General features: G+C 50.2%; 1 protein-coding gene across 7 annotated transcripts in view; it reads left to right on the plus strand.

The window, feature by feature from the left end:
• The window catches only part of SULF2 (sulfatase 2), a 125,932-nt gene that overhangs the window by 17,747 nt on the left and 90,796 nt on the right, over positions 1-17,389 (plus strand). For all 7 annotated transcript variants that reach the window (XM_027558336.1, XM_027558341.1, XM_027558338.1 and 4 more), the window contains exon 2: positions 10,657-10,926. In XM_027558336.1, coding sequence (XP_027414137.1) covers positions 10,752-10,926 — 175 coding nt within the window. In that variant the 5' untranslated portion in view covers positions 10,657-10,751. The remainder of the gene's footprint in view (positions 1-10,656; positions 10,927-17,389) is intronic.

Consider the following 17,389-nt stretch of genomic DNA (forward strand, 5'->3'; position numbering starts at 1 on the left):
AGGGGTTGGGGGAACCTTCCGGTCACCCCAGGACTTCCTGGGGCTCGGGGATCTTTGATATGGGCGTGGGCACAAACTCCAAAGCTTGGCAGGTGCAGACAGATGGAATCTGACTCAGACGCCGTTTCACTTCCTAGAAGGGTGACGTGTGCAGGGGGGAGGCTGCCACCCCCTGCCGTGCCCGGGCCTCCGTGACTTGGCAGGGCCTCCTGTGTTTCCTCGGGCCCACAAGGTAACCCCCACGGGTGCACCTCCAGTGTGGGCTTCTCATTCCTCTGTCTGGAGGCGGGCCATGCCCCATGTCCCCTCCGTGAATCTGGCCAGGCTCACGTATCACTGGTGACCAGTAGAATGGTGGGAGTAATGCTGAGGACAGCAGAAAAGTGAGGTTCGGTCAGAAGAGATGAGGTCAGGACTTACCTCGTGGACCAGTGGTTAAGACTTCAAGCTCCCAAGGCAGGGGACCTAGGTTCGATCCCTGGTTGGGGTACTAGATCCCACATGCTGCAATTAAGACCCAGTACAGCCAAATAAATTTTAAAGAGAAGTCCCACCCGGGCTGGTGGGATGCTCACTTTTGGCGCCCTAAGCTGCAGAAGAAATCAGTCACCAGCCTGGGGCTGCCATGCTGTGAAGCCCAGGCCACACAGAGAAGCCCCTCCCACCCCTGGCCCGAGGCTCCAGCCCACAGCCACCAAGCTGAGGATTCAGGTCCCCAGCTTTTGAGTCTTTCCAGCTGTGGCCTCAGGCACAATAAAGCAGAGACCAGCCCTTTCTGCTGTGTCCTGCTAGAATTCCTGAACCCAAGTCCCTGAGCATTAAAAAAAAAAAAAAGATTTCCACTGCGATGCTTGGAGGTAAATTGTTGCACAGAAGTAGTCACTGGATCACTTGGCGTGTGCCGGTCTTTCCTCTGTTCAGTCAGCCATTCACTCATCCATCCAGCAATATTTAGAATCTCCCTTCTCACCCTTTCGCTGCTCCTACCCCAGTCCAGACATGGTCCATGGCCATTGTCTCACTGGCCTTGGTGTGTCCACCCTCGCTCCTATTATCTGCTCTCCACACACAGCCAGAAGGATGCTGGTAAAACCTACATCCAAGCACAGCAGTCCTGGGCTAGACTGTTCCAGGTCCCCCCTCACTCAGCTCCACCCCAACCATACTTGCCCCCATCATGTTCCTCAACACCCCAGCCACATTCCTACCTCAGGACCCTTGCATTTGTCTCTGCGCCTGGAACACTGTTCTCCCGAATATCCACAAGGCACTTTCCTTCACCTCTTGGAGGACTCTGCCCAAGTGTCCTCTCAGGCCTTGCCACCCTCCTATTTAACGATGCAAGCTCCCCACACCAGCACTTCCCACTCCCTTCCCTTAGGACTCATCACCTCGTGTGCTTGTCTTTTATTTTGGTGTCTGATCCACGTCAGAGTATTCATTTCTGGCTCCTCAGCACACAGAACAGGGCCTGATGTATAGTTGTTCAGTCACTCAGTCATGTCCGACTCTTTGAGACCCCATGGACAGCAACACTCTAGGCCTCCCTGTCCATCACCAACTACTGGAGTTTGCCCAAGTTCATGGTCATTGATTTGGTGATGCCATCCAACCATCTCATCCTCTGTTGCCCCTTCTCCCACCTTCAATCTTTCCCAGCATCAGGGTCTTTTCCAATGAGTCGGCTCTTTGCATCAGATGCCCAAAGTATTAGAGCTTCAGCATCAGTCCTTCCAGTGAACCCATCAGTCCAGACCCAGGACTGATCTCTTTTAGGATGGACTGGTTGGATCTCCTTGCAGTCCAAGGGACTCTCAAGAGTCTTCTCCAGCACCACAATTTGAAAGCAACAGTTGTTCGGCTCTCAGCCTAATTTACGGTGCAGAGTATGTTCTCAGTAAATATTTGTTAACCTGAAGAACTAGCGCCCAGGGGGCTGAGCCAGGGGCTGAAGCTATGGAGTGAGAAAGAGACAGCCCCTACCCGTGCAGAGCTTCTGGTGGGGAAAACAACTCCCTGCAAGATACAAACTCGAGCAGAAGAGTGCATTGAGGAATCAGACACGGTGAGGGGCGCTCTGAAGAGAACAGACCTTGGATGAGGCCAGGAGTCAGAGAGGGAGGCCTCTGCAGGGAGGGAGGGGAGGAGGACCTCCCTGCCTGCTTCAGGCTCCACCGGTCCTGAGTCCCAGGCCGCGCCCGGGGAACAGTCTGTTTTTCTTGGCAGGCGAGGAAACTGGGGCGGATCAGAACCAGAATTCAGGACTCCCACGCTCACATTTCTTCCCCTTTTCTGCACCACCTTCCTCTCGTCAGCAAATAAGAAGGAAGGTCTGCCTGTGATAAGGCATAGCGGGGCCCAGGCCAGGGGCTAGTGGCTGTGTCATCGGGCGTCTGTACATGGAGGCAGATGGTGCTGGGAAGCCGCCTGAGTCAACTCTCTGCCCCCAGCCTGCTCTACCGGTTGGGCTCATTCGGTTGCAAGTGACCAAGAAAGCAATTCTGAGTGACCTAGGAGAACAAGAGAATTTGATTCATGTCCTTAGAGAGTCGAAGTGTGAGAAAGTGACCCTAAAAGAAAGAAGAGACCTCAAAGCCATTGCAGGACATAGCAGAATCCCTGGGTGCCTGAAACAAAGACCCCGGAGGCGGATCTTCCTCCTTTGGGCTTGGCCAGATCCACGGTCTCAAATGTTGGCAAAACCCAAGAACGTTCTGTTTCGAAGCTGTGTTTTCTTCTGCGTGGTGCCTTCATCCCACTCTGCATGAGGCGAGACGGCATCACTTCCCTCATCCTTGTGGTGGACCGACGTGGACCAAGGTAGCCAGCTGGAAATAAGAGGTACCTCTTCATAGTCACACCGAAGCGCCTGGATGACTCTCTTGGGCTGGTCACTGAGGCAGGGCCTTCAGAAGGCTCGGATGGGCTCAGGTCTGATAAGGGCTCTGCTCAGATATTTGAGTGTGAATTATATGGTGGTATGCAAAACACTTTGATGCTCAGCTTCTCAAGACTTCAAGTATATCATTTTTAAACTTTCTCTGAGCTTGCTCTATAATCCATGACCCCATTCTAAGAGTACCTGTGGTTGATCATTATTTCCGATCATGTTTTCTGACACTTTTCACCATTCGCTGGACTCTTTCGACTCCAGCTTCTGATATGTTGACTCCTTAGAATGTCAGCTCCATGAGGGCAGATACTTTTTTTCCCACTGTTTTATATGCAGTGCCAAGAACTATGCCCGGGACAGAGCAGGCGTTCGAGAGTCTCTTGATACCTGAATAGTTCTGCAGGCAACTGGGTTCTTGGGCTGTTCTCTTTACGCCCTAACTTCCTTTCCAGATCCTGAATTCTTGTCTTGAAACCTGATCTTTCCCTCCATCCTCTAAGGACCCTTCTATTTCCTGTCCTGTGGGTTTGGTTCTCTGCCTCCTGCTGAAATTCCAAGGACAGTTACAGAGAGCCACCTGACCCTTGGACTTGGCTCAGGGAGACAGAGAGTCTGTGGACTGTAGATTGCAGGAGCTCCTGTCCTTTCTTTGACAGCCCTGGAGAGGAGAGAAGGATGGCCAAGCTTCCTCTCCCCAGAAAAGGTAGATACCGGGGGAGTGCAGGGTCTACCAGATGTGTGTGTGTCAGCCTCTGTCTAGACAGTTTCTAGGCTTGGAAGGCTTGGGACCACACATCTCACCCCTCCCACACTGCCTGCTACTTGCTGAAGCTATTTCCCCAGCCTGAGGCACTCTGTCCTCTGTGCCTTCTTCACAGTCCACCCAAATCCTGTGGATTTTTCAGAACTTTGTCCCTCTTAGGCTTCTCAAACGTTTCTCTGTAAGGACTCCATGCAGCCATCCCTGCCTGCCCACAGATCAGCAGTTCCCTCTTTCTCTTCCTGTTTCTACAACACACTTAACCTCAGCTTCTAGTATCATATGTCAGTTTCCAAGTAAACGGAGGAGTCAAGAGAGGACTCTAGGGTCAGGATATCTGGGTGTAAATCTCGGGCACACTATCTGCTTGCTTTATCAGCACAGGTGCCCTGCAGGAAATAGATGGTGCCTCCCACAGAGATGTAAAATGAATAATACAGATCTCTGGGGCTAGGGGACAGTGGGGGGCATTCGCTGGAACCTGGCAAGGGCCACCCACAGGAGCCGTGGCCTTCAGTAGAGTAATGAGGGATATGCTCCGTTCATAGCAACTGGACAGGGAAGATAACTGGAAATTACCCAGGCCTTTCTCTCCTCCCATCCTCCCTTCTCTGGGCAGCATTTCCTTTAGCACAGAGCTCATTGACGTGCTCCAGCCGAGTGAACCTCCTGGGGCACAGGGAAGAGAGGACAGGAGACGGGGAGGGGGTCAGTCAAGGGATAATATTCAGCATCCAAGCAGCACGACCTTGGAAAAGTTCTCGAACCTCTCCATGCCCTCAGCTTCCTCACCCACAATTGGAGCATCCTAACGTTGTTGATGGATAAGGCAATGGCACCCCATTCCAGTACTCTGGCCTGAAAATCCCATGGACGGAGGAGCCTGGTAGGCTGCAGTCCATGGGGTCGTGAAGAGTCGGACATGACTGAGTAGCTTCACCTTCACTTTTCACTTTCACGCATTGGAGAAGGAAATGGCAACCCACTCCAGTGTTCTTGCCTGGAGAATCCCAGGGACGGGGGAGCCTGGTGGGCTGCCGTCTATGGGGTCCCACAGAGTCAAACATGACTGAAGTGACTTAGCAGCAGCGTTGTTGAAAGGTGTCCTGAGTTAACACAGGAAAAGTGTTTAGTATTGGCCGAGTTCTGCAATAAGCAGAATGAAATAATTAAAATTTAATTGTAATTCTTCCTCATTTTTCCTCATTATTCTTTTAGGGATTTACTGTGTTGATCTGGGCATTTCCTGTTGCAAATGACAGCCCCAATTCAGATCAGCTTAAGCAACAAAGGGCACTTGTTTGAACCTGTAACTGGCTCCAAGGTGCTACTTGGTTTAGCCCACCAACACCAGCATCCTCTCTCAGGCTCCAGTTGGTAGCTGGGCTGGGCTTACCCCTTTCCAGCTCTCGGTATCCACCCTGCTGTTTCCTACTTCTCTCTCATTGGCCAGGCTTGGATCACGTGTGTGTCTCTGGGCCAATCATTGGAACTAAAGAGATGGAATGTGCTGACTGGCTCCACTTGGGTCACATGGTCTAGCCTATGTTCAAACTGCACATAAGCAGAAAAAGGGAGTGATCAATGCCCCCACCTGAGTTTCCCTGGTGGCTCAGATGGTAAAGAATCTGACTGCAATGCAGGAGGCCTGAGTTCAATCCCTGGGTTGGGATGATTCCTTGGAGAAGGGAATGGCTATCCACTCCAGTGTTTTTGCCTGGAGAATTCCATGGACAAAGGAGCCTGGCAGGCTATAGTTCATTGGGTCATAGAGTCAGACACGACTGAGTGACTAATGGTACAGATGTGAACAAAGCTGACCAGAATCCATACCATCAAAGAACTGACATTCTTGTGGGGGAGACTGACAAAAAAATAAGTAAAATATGTAGCTGTCAGAGGTGGTAGGCGCTCCTAGGGAGGGAAGAGCTTTCTGTTTTAACCTGCAGAGGTGAAATTTGAGCAAAGACCTGAAGGAGGTGAGGAAAGGGCCATGAAGAGATCTGAATGAAGGCTCTGGGCAGCGAGGACAGCACATTCAAAGGCCCTGGGGTGGGGACATGCCTGGCTTAGGCAATGAAGAGATCTGAATGAAGGCTCTGGGCAGCGAGGACAGCACATTCAAAGGCCCTGGGGTGGGGACATGCCTGGCTTGGGCAAGGAGCAGCACAGGTGCCAAGTGACCAGAGCCAAGTGGGCAAGGGTGGGGGGGGGGGGGGAGGTGATGAGGTCCGAAGGGGATGGACAGAAGGCACAGGGTCTTCTAGGCCTTTTGAAGGGCTTGGGAGTTTTATTTGGCATGAGATGGGAGCCCTGGAGGGCTCTGCTGTGGAAGAAGGCAAATTTTGTCTTTAACAGGATCCTTCTGCCTGCTTGATAGAAGGAGCTGAGTGTGGAAGCAGGGAAACAAATGAGGCTGTCATAACCCAGACAGGGTTACCCTACCACGTAACCCTAAATACTTATTTGTAGAGTGAGTGAAGGGAGACATACGCGGTCTGGCTCTCTGGACCACGTAGGCGGGACCCAGGTCTGAGCCAGGGGCTCTGGGGATCTCCACATCCCAGTCTCCTTTCTTCTCACCTCCTGTCCCATCAACTCCTGCTTCCACTTCTGCCTGCTTCTTCCTCTCCCGCTGCCTCTCCCTGGGCTGCCCGACTGCTCCCGAACTCCTCTCAGCCATTCTTGTTGAGTTTGGGGATCCTCAGAGGAAAATAGCCATGTGGGTCTTCCCGGACAGGCCCGCATGAGGGCCCAAAGCTATGATACTGAGACCTGCTCCTCTCTGCAAATCAGATAAATCCAGAAGCAGGAGTGCTGTTTCTGAACACTCAGGGCATTCGGCTTTTCCAGTGATGTCTTCTTGGGCCGATTTGGCTTTGCCAAGGTCTGTGAGGAAGACACAGGACGAAGAGCAGGAAGGGAACCCAGCTGGTGGGAATAAGCAGAAGGGTCCGAGGGATGGACAAAGTGTCACTCAGCTAGGGTTGCGCAGATTCACCAGATATGCTCTCACTTCAGCTTCTCTGAATCTTTACTAAGAAGGAGAAAAATGGAGGCAGAATCCCTTGCGTCATTTTAATTGATTTCTCCAGCATCCAGAGAGGGGCTGGCCCCAGGCCAGGGGAAGTGGGAGCTGGGGGAAGTGGGAGCTGGGGGAATTCATCAAAAATTGACCTACTGATGACTTGAGCTGATGAAGTAATTAGCTCCTGTTATTCTCTGATCTCTGGTCGTGGAGTTTTGACTCCCATCCAGAGGATCAGCATCCTGGCTGGAAGGTTAGAGCTGCCCGGGAGCAGAGAGGAACAGCCTAAGGGTCCCAGGAAGAGTCCAGCCAACCGTATCCCCCAGCTCCAACCCCCGTCTGGTCCAGGCCCCCTGTTCCTCCGTATCACAGGCCCAGAGCCAAAAAGACCCTCCAAGGGCACCTGGCCTCCTGCTGCTTCAGAGGCAAGTGAGGAAACTGAGGTTGGGAGACCTTTAGAAAGTTACCCAGAAATCTACTTCCAGGAGGTTCTTGTTGAGCTGCTGACTCCAGCCAGACTGGGTTTGAACCCCATCTCTGCCCCCTTGTTTGGCCATACGATCATGGGAGAGTGTTTTCATCATAATTCTCTGTGCCTCAGCTTGTTCATCCATAAAATGGGTATAATACTGATGGGCATATATGCTTATTAAACAAGTTGATATGCGTAAAATGAGAGTTGCTGTTTGTAGGGCTTCCCTTAGAAATTCTCTCCCTATTATCATTCATTGTCCATCTGAAGGAACATAAATGTGCATTTTTTTAAATTTAACTGTAGTTGATTTATAATATTGTGTTAGTTTCAGGTGTACAGCTTCAGATTCTTTTCCACTATAGGTTGTAACAAGATCCTGAATATAGTTCCCTGTTCTATAGAGTAAACCCTTGTTGTTTATTTCATGTATAGTGGTGTGTATCTGTTAATTCCACACCCCTAATGTGTCCCTAACCCCTCCCATTTCCCCTTGGGTAACCATAAGTTTGTTTTCTATGTCTGTGAGTCTGCTTCTGTTTTGTAAATAAGGTCATTTGTATCAGTTTTCTACATTCCACGTTAAGTGATACCAAATGATCATCATCTTTCTCTGACTTGCTTCACTCAGTGTGACAGTCTTTAGGTTCATCCTTGCTGCTGCAAGTGGCATTACTTCCTCCTCTTTTGTGACTGAGTAGTATTGCATGGTATAATATATCCCACATCTTTTTTATCCATTCATTTGTCGATGGACATTTAGGTGGTTCCCATGTCTTGGCTATTGTGAACAGTGATGCTATGAACATAGAATGCATGTATCTTTTTAAATTATAGTTTTGTCCAAGTGTATGTCCTGGAGCAGGATTGCTGGATCATATGGTAACTCTTTTTTAAGGTTTTAAGGAACTTCCATACTGTTTCCACAGTGGTGCAACATTACATCCCCACCAACAGTGCAGGAGGGTTCCCTTTTTTCCATGCCCTCTCCAGCATTTAATTTTTGTAGATTTTTGATGATGGCCATTCTGAAAAGCATGAAGTGATACCTCATTGTAGTTTTGATTTGCATTTCTCTGATAATTAGCGACTCGACGCACCCTTTGATGTGCCTCTTGGCCATCTGTATGTCTTCTTTGGAGAAATGTCTATATAGGTCTTGTGCCCATTTTGTGATTGGGTTGCTTGCTTTCGCTGTTGTTCAGTCATCAAGTCGTGTCTGACTCTTCGCGATCCCATGGACTGCAGCGCGCCAGGCTTCCCTGCTTGCTTTGTGAATGTCCATTTTAGTGGCCCAACTGGGGTACCAGTCAAGAGCACATTTCAAGTGCAAAGCACAAAGCAGTCTTCTTTGTTTCCCGAAAGGGGGTGGGACATGGACTGATAACATGATTCGAGGACCCCCTCCCATGATCCGGGGTAATTCAAGGACCACTAGAATCTTCCGCGTGTCTCCTTTGAACCCTCTCAAGCCTCCCATTACCTCCAGCAGAAAGTCTCCCGATGGTGCTAATGTGCTTTGTCGCCTTTCAACACCTGCTAATTTCCCGCAGAGACAGTGCAGATGTGGGAGCCGCCAGCCCAGGGCTCAGCTTAGAGCATTAAATGTGAACCAGAAGCTGTTAGATGGGGCAGCCCGATTTCTGCTCTCTTTGACTTTGTGTGGTTAGTTCTACAGGGAAGGGATGCGGCTGTTTTATTTATCCTTGGGTAGAAAGTTTTCTTTTTCTAAATACTGTGCTTATGCCTTTTTTTTTTTTTTAAGGATTCTTTTGATGTGGACCATTTTTAAAGTCTTTACTGAATTTGTTACAAATATTGCTTCTGTTTTATGTTTTGGTTTTTTGGCCGGGATGCATGTGGGATCTTAGCTCGCAGACCAGCAATTGAACCTGCAGCCCCCACATTGGAAGGCAAAGTCTTGTCTGAGTGACAGAAAAAAGCCATGCGTCTGAGAGCAATTGGGAGGATGGGGGAGAGGTGGGCAGGGCTGGACGCCCCCCACTGCCCCAACCCCATAAGGCTTGTTGGGAGTTTGCATATTGTACCTTGAGCCCTGAGAAGCCAGGGGAGGGTCTGAATGGGTGAGTGACAGGGCTGGGACTAAGGTTAGCTGATCATCTTACACCTGCCCACCTAGAGTGAGAGCCCCTTCAGACCTGGAGCCTGAGAACCTCCCTGGTCTCGCCTTACCCAGGCCTTGTGAGTTGCATGTTTGGATCTGAATTTTAGGAAGACCCTGCTGGCTGCCTCTGAGAGGATGGAGGTGGGAACAGCAGGTTGGGGAGGAAGTGGGATTCCTCATAGGCAGCTGGTGCCATCCCCAGGTGGGGTCACAGAGACCACACACCCCCTGCTGAGGACCCTGGCGTCCTCGATGAGTTCCCTGAGCTCTGGCTTGGGGCGAGGCAGGGTTCCCAGTGACAGCAGGGGCAGAAGGAGTCCTTCAAGGTCATGGGGACGGTGACTCAGGCCGACAAGCTTGGTTTCCTCCCAACACGTCTGCTTGTTCGCTCTTTCCCTCGTTTTAAATAGATGAGACCAAAAGGTCTATATCTGGACAGGAGTTGAAGGCTCATTTCCTCAAGAAGTAAAAAAAAAAAAAAAAAAAAGACTGCAGAGAGCAAAGAGCAGAGCGAGACCTGAGACCTGCCTGAGACCAGGTTAGCCACCCCGCCTTCCTTCTCCCGCCCTTTGCTGGTGACCCCATCTGTCCTGAGTCAAGGGGCTGACCAGGGTCACAGGGGACTTGACGCTTCTCTTCCCTCCGCTGTTGAGCTCTCAGCTTTCTCTGCTGTCATTTTGTTTTGCTTAAAACCAATATGGACATCTTACCCCATCACAGGACCTACTGACAGGGGACCTTTGTGAACACCCCCCACCTTGGGTTGAGTTCTTCAACAGTCATATATCCCCGTTTTATTCATGGGGAAACTGAGGTTCCTTACTGGCTTGTTGATGGGGAGACCCAGCTGGTGAGTGATGGAGCTAAGACTGAAATACAGAGTCGCCTAGCCCACAGATCAGCCTGGCTGGTCCAGACCTGTCTCCCCGAATCACACGTACCTGAGAGCTGGGGGTGCATCCGCTCATCTCTGCATCCTCTGTGGCACTTGGCGCTGGCAGAGAAGAGATGACCAGAAATTTCTGCTCTCCCAGGCTTTTTCCTTTCCTTTCACTGTGGAGTGATTTCTCTTGTGTTGGTCGGAGGGTTGGGAGGCAGGCCGACTACCTGACTTGGGACCTGGGCTCACACAGACATATCCAGAGGATGGCTGAGTCCAGGGGAGGGATGCTGTCTGCAGAAGTGGTGTCCGGAGGCTTTCCTGCCAGCCAGGAAAGCCTGAGCCAGTTGCAAATAACTTTTCTTGCAACTTTAACCGAATTGGGTGTTTGCTCCGCTGTAGCTATCACTGATCAAAGAAGTTCTCGCCGCCCCTGCCAGAAGCCATCGAAGATACCATCATGCAACCTGTGGCCTAACTCGCTTCCTCTTCCTCTAGGTCCGTGAGTAGAGAGGGAAGAGAAACAAATCCGCGGAGCACAGCTCCAGACTCCTGCATCCCTCCAGAAGCAAGGGAATCCGCGGAAACGTAACATGGCCCCCGCCGGCATCCTGCTTTGCTTGCTCTCTGCAGCAGTCTTCTCTCTACTGGACGGAAGTGCGGCCTTCCTGTCCCACCACCGCCTGAAAGGCAGGTTTCAGAGGGATCGCAGAAACATTCGTCCCAACATCATCCTGGTACTGACAGACGACCAGGACGTGGAGCTCGGTAAGCGCCCAGCTGCTGGCAGGCGGCATCCCCCAGGCTCGCCGTGCCGGGTCTCGACCCCTTAAGCAGATGCTCAGGTTGACCCTGCAGAGTTCACATCTAATGGACTGAACCGAGTCCCAGGGGTGGCCCTGCACACGGGGATGCATAGCTGGGTTCTCAAGGTTAGGGGCCTCCAACGTTTTCCTAATGAGAACCATTTCTAGATTCCTCCAAAGTCCTAAGGAAAAGAGATGTTAAGACCAGTTGATGACTTGTCCAATTTCTACTGAGAACCTACCACATTCCAGGCCACATTCTAGGACCTGGAACTTCAGTAATGAATGAGGCAGGCATCGTCTCTTGTCTCATGGAATGCAGGAGACAGATAATCAAGGTCATTGCTAGTTCATACGGAAGATAATTTCAAGAAGGGAGAAACATTCTGGGGTAACTGTAGAGGATTCTGGCTTGCGGTGAATTCTACTTTGGATTAGTAATCAGGGGGCGCCTCTCAGAGGAGGTGATACTTGAGCTGATGCTGAACAAAAAGGGGGAGCCAGCCTGGGCAGCGTGTGTGTGTGCACACACCCCTGCAAATGTGCACCCCTGTTCCGCCCATCTTAACAGGTGGCACCAGTCTTAACCCAAGGAAGGGCGGGCTCAGCCTTCCTTGGTGGCATCTCGGGAAAGGGAGGGTGGCCGCTATTGCTAGTGACCTGACTCAGTTTCCGGGGTGGTGGCTTAGGAGGGTGGGGACGGTCGCCTCTCATCCTGAACTGTTTCCCCTCTGGTCCAGGTAGAGCAGGTGAGGAGGAGGGCCCTTGCCGAGATGGCGCTCGTTTACAGCAGGATGCCCTCCCTGATCCCTCACACAGCCCCCCGCTCCCCTGGTCGTGTCCTTGCTTCACTGTGTAAACCCTCCTGGCCTCCTCCCTCTCCCTCCTAAGCGAGTCCCTGGGCTCCTCCACCCAGCTGGACACCTTCATCTTCATGAGGCACCTCTCACCACATTTCCACTCACATGAGAAGTCTCCATCCATGAGGCCACCAGGAGTGAGGCCCCCAGAGTCAACCAGCTGGACCTTCTGCTCCTGGGGTCAAATTCCACTTACATGTCCCGCTCACCTTTGGGGGTGTCTCTCAGCATCAGCCCCGTTTCTCCTTTACTTGTGTCTTCTCCCCCTTCGAATTCACTGATTTTACCATTTCCATTTCTTCACATTAAACCCCACACAGCGCTACCCTTGAGATCTATCAAGTGAGGCACAAATGCAAATCACATAAGTAATTCTAAATTTCCTAGTGGCTACACTTTTTTTTTTTTAGAAAAAAAGTAAAAAGCTGGGGAAATTAATTTTTTAAAGACCCAATATATCTAATTTATTGTCATCTTAACATGTAATCAATATAAAAACATCATTAATGGCATCAGATCAGATCAGTCGCTCAGTCGTGTCCAACTCTTTGTGACCCCATGAATCGCAGCACACCAGGCCTCCTTGTCCATCACCAACTCCCGGAGTTCACCGAGACTCACGTCCATTGAGTCAGTGATGCCATCCAGCCATCCCATCCTCTGTCATCCCCTTCTCCTCTTGCCCCCAATCCCTCCCAGCATCAGAGTCTTTTCCAATGAGTCAACTCTTCGCATGAGGTGGCCAAAGTACTGGAGTTTCAGCTTTAGCATCATTCCTTCCAAAGAAATCCCAGGGCTGATCTCCTTCAGAATGGACTGGTTGGATCTCCTTGCAGTCCAAGGGACTCTCAAGAGTCTTCTGGCATAGTTTATATTTTTTTATTGCTTTTGAAATCTGGCAGGTACACCTCTATAGAGGACAGCTCAGGACCAGCCCCTTTCCAGTGCTCAGTAGCCACGTGTGTCTGCCGTACGACACAGCATACAAGCCCCTGTGCGTTTTCCTTGTCCTATAAATTGGATTTCCCCCTCTTACTAACAGTGATGATGATAGACATGGTAGTCAATACTACCTTGTACTGTGAAAATCTGGGGCAAAGCCTTCCTAGCACAGGGTACAGCGTGTGCAAAGGCCCTGAGGCAGGACCAAGGAGACAGATGTGGCCAGCGCCTGGGGAAGGGTCATAACATGACCCTGGAGAGAAGGAAGGGGGCCAGATTGTGAAGGCTCCCAGGGGTTGTGCTGAGGAGCGCCACAGTTGACCAGGTGAGGGGCGGGCTTTTAGCTTCTGTCCACTGTCAAAGGGAAACTCAATATTGTCGGGGGCAACAAACTTAAAGGTTGACCAGAAAAGCCTTTGCAGTCAAACATAAGATTGTGGTGATGATCCCAATGCAAATCTACACCCTTTTTGAAATCAGTCTTTTAAGCACCAAGAAAAGGTGATTTATATGCATCCAAGCCACTCCTTTTTAATGATTTGTATTAATGATCACAAGTATAGATCTTTCTCAGCGAGTTGATTGGTGCAAAAACAATTTGCAGCCAGAAGCAATCATAGCCTAAGGCTTTTATTGACAGTTTGACGCATAGGATACCTGTTTCTCAAACCAATCAATCCTAAAGGAAATTAACCCTGAATATTCATTGGAAGGACTGATGCTGAAGCTCCGCTACTTTGGCCACCTGATGCAAAGAGCTGACTCACTGGAAAAGACCCTGATGTTGGGAAAGATGGAAGGCAAAAGGAGAAGGGGGCAGCAGAGGATGAGATGGTTAGATAGCATCACTGACCCAATAGACATGAATCTGAGCAAACTCAGGGAGATAGTGGAGGACAGAGGAGCCTGGCATGCTGTAGTCCACTTGGTCTCAAAGAGTTGGAGACGACTTAGTGACTGAACAGCTCCCCAGCAGCATTTAGCATGAGCCAAATTTGATAACCGTGGGGAGCCTATAGAATGTGGCCACGGGGCCGTGAGTTTTGTTTCTGGCAGAATTCTGCAAGGAGCACTCACAGGCAGCACCTGACCTCATCGCACCTTGGTCATGCCTCGTGGGGTCCCTCAAGCTGTCTTCATCAGAGTTATGCTTGAGAATTCAAGACTCCCCGGACGCTTATTCATGCATTCAATAGATATTGATTAAGTGCACTGTGCTGGGAGGAGAGGGGCTGGGGGAGGATCCCTCCAGCTGGAGAGAACAGGAAAGGCAAAGACAGAAATGAGCTTGGTGGGTCAGAACAGAAAGAAGGCCTGTGAGCTAGAATGGTGAGAGCTGGGGTGTAAGTGGCGAGAGATGAGGCCAGGTTGTGTGGGACCTTGTCGTCACGGTGATGATTTTGAGGTTTATTTGTAGTGGAATAGACACAAGGGAGGGCTGTGACCTGACTTAGGTTCCAGTAGGATCCCTCTGGCTGTTAGTTGAAATTAGGTGCTGGTAGAAGGACAGGACCATACCGGAGCAGGTGAGGATGGGAGCTGGGACCAGGGCAGGAACGGTGAATCCGGAAGACGTGCATGGGTGGATGGGAGGGGGGCTGAGGATAAAAGGGGATCCTAGATTTTTGACCTGAACCAAGGCTAATGATTGAACATCCACTCTTAGGAGCACTGAATTTTTGCTGCAGCTGCGTGATCTAAGTCTCATGTCAGAATCCGATTGTAGGTTTGCACCTGTGACTCTCAAACAAAGCACATGCAGATATAAGGAAAGGCACTTCGGGCGTGATGAGGATGTGGAGAGAGGAAAGCGCAGAAAACCAGGGCGAACTTAAAATGCCTAGATCGCTCCTGTTCCTTTGAATGCAGAGACTGAAGCCTAGAGAAACTAAGTCACTAGGCCACACAGCTAGGATGTGGCCAAATAAGATTTGAACCCAGGGCCTATGGTCTTAACCACAACTCTACTTAACCCATCTTTGGGATGGCTATTGAGTGGTTTCTAGATTGGGGGTGTGTTTGTCAGTAGCTTTCACTGTTACCAATACTGTTGTCAAAGGAAAATGTTTTTTTAATATTCGCTTATTTATTTGCTGTGTCAGGTCTTAGGCGTGGCATGCGGGACTTTTGTGGTTCCCCACAGGCTTCTCTCTAGTTGGGGCGTGTGGGCTCTAGAGCACACAGGCTCGTAGTTGCGGCACACAGGCTTCGTTGCCCCCCCAGCATGTGGGATCTTAGTTCGCTGACCAGGGATCGAACCCATGTCCCCTGCACAGGAAGCCGGATTCTTAACCACTGGACTGCCAGCGACGTCCTCAAGAACATTTTTATACATGTATCTTTGCATCGGCGAGCGAGGATTTCTGAAAGATAAATTCCAGGAAGTGGATGCAGTGGGTTTGGAGCCCTCGTGCTCAGTGACATCTGTCAATTTCCTCCCTTAGCACCCACTTGCCCAGATCGGTCTTCCCTTCCATGAAGGAGCCAGTCCCTCCAGCAGCATTCGGAGGAGGCTGTGCTGCTTTCAGGGGGTGAGGGATGATGGCAAGGTGGTGGTGGGGGGAGGGTGTGCTTTTTATAAACCACCAGACAGACCCAGATCAATAATGCATGCTCCCCAAAAGGCCAGCACATTATCTCACAGTCAGCAACAACTGGCACGCGGAGGGTGGTCCTAAAAAATTTATCATCTGCTATTTTCTGCTCATCCAGGCGGCAGTTCTGACAGTTCTCGGGGCTGGAGCCTTCTCGACTAAGATAATTCCAGGCTTTCTTCCAGTCCCGGGGCGGAGAAGAGCCGTCCATCCTAATTAGGGTCTGGATGAGAGATCTGGTATGGGACACAGCACAGAAGAGGGGCTCTTCCTGCCTCTGAACTGATTGCAAGGGGGGTGCTGGATCTTGATTTTTTTCTTTCCTTTTTCCCTACATGCATTTGACGTGCCTCCCTGAGTGGTCACTAGGAAGTGTCCATTGCCAGGGGGCCAGGTTCTAGGACATATTGGTCAGAAAGTGGTCTCCACTATCCATATATTTTGGGGGACAGTCCCTGTGTTTGGATGACTCTTGGAGATCGGTACAGTCTTGGCTGCCATCTTCACCAGGAGAGTAGAACAGGGAGAAACATACGGAAGCCAAGGTCTCATTTGCATGGTGTCCTTCAAATAGGCTTTGAAACCGGTGGAATCCGCCTGGGTTTCTGGTTTAATTCAATCCAGACAAACCCTTGGTGAGCCTCCAGGGCCGGGACAGGCTCTGAGACACCAAGATGAGTTGGACACGGTCCTTGCCTGGAGCAAGAGAATATTTGCAATATCCCAGAGCCGTCTGTTCTATTACTTGAACTGGACTTACTCTTTGAAGCTTAAGTATTATTTGAAAAGGAAGCTTTAATTATGACTGTACATGAAAAACTAGTATTCACTGCCTGCAGGAAAAGGTCACTGCAAAACCAAGTCTAATAAGAACAGCAGTGTTTTTATATTTCGGCAAGATGCTGCCTCCCATGGGGCTGAGGCCAGGATGGCTTTGTTATAAAAGGTGATGGGCAGTTTTGAGAGAGGAGTTCAAGAGGAAGTAGCCCCTCCCTGAGACTTTCTCCTTGACCTAATCAGCAGGATGGTGACTGGAAAAGAGAAAAATTTTCTGGAGTCTGATCACAGGTTTTGAATGTTGGGGCCTTGCTTATATGGACAGCACCTGGCAGTAACTCTTGGGTCTGAGGGTTATGGAAACAGTCGGGCTGCAAATATCAGGCATTGATGCTTCGCTGCCCATTTTCTTGGGGATCCACACCAGGTAGGAGCAAGTGCCTTCAGAGACCTCGTCAGTTTGCTGGTTTCGGGTGTGGCACTCATGACTACAAGAACTGCAGATCAGATGTTCACCGTTCAGAAGAAGCCTTTGTCTCTCAGAATATCTTTCAATGAAAATACTCCAATAGAGACGTAAAGATAAGAACTCTCTAATGAAACAGCCAGGTTCAGACTCTCATTCTGCTGCTGACTGTGTGGTCTTGAGGAAGTTACTTGACTTCTCTGTGCTTCTGTTTACTCATCTGGAGGAAGATGATCTATGAATCTAACTTTCTTGGTGAGGGCTTAATATCCTGGAGCCCCAGGGATGGGGCCAGCCCTCACATGAGCCATGAAGACTGGGAGAGGAAGGTAGGGGTGATGCCCTAAAAAACAATGTCAAGAGCTGGCGCCAGAATCGGGCGGAATGGCTGGAGTGCTGTCAAATCCAGAAGATGCCCACAGCTCCCTCGTAGGGCTCTCTCTCAAGCCAGGTACCCAAAGGGCGGACCAGACTCATCCATTCATGAGATGTGTATTGAGCACCTGGAGTGTGCCAAGCAAATCCAGCAGCCAACGAAATAGGCAGAACCTCTTCTCTCAGGGAGCTTACATTCTAGGCTAAGAGTTCATTTAAAAGATGTGTAAAATATGTATTGGATTGGAAAAAAGAAAAGTCATTTGGGTTTTTAAGAACACCATATGGAAAAACCCAAATGAACTTTTTGGCCAACCCAATTATATATGAGATAGTAAAAAGGGGAGGGGAAGTCAGCAAGGAGGGGAGGGGAAAGGGAAAGTTGTGGTTTTTATGTTGAGCAGCATCACT

This window comes from Bos indicus x Bos taurus, chromosome 13, assembly GCF_003369695.1.
Source record: "Bos indicus x Bos taurus breed Angus x Brahman F1 hybrid chromosome 13, Bos_hybrid_MaternalHap_v2.0, whole genome shotgun sequence".
Classification (NCBI taxonomy): domain Eukaryota; kingdom Metazoa; phylum Chordata; class Mammalia; order Artiodactyla; family Bovidae; genus Bos; species Bos indicus x Bos taurus.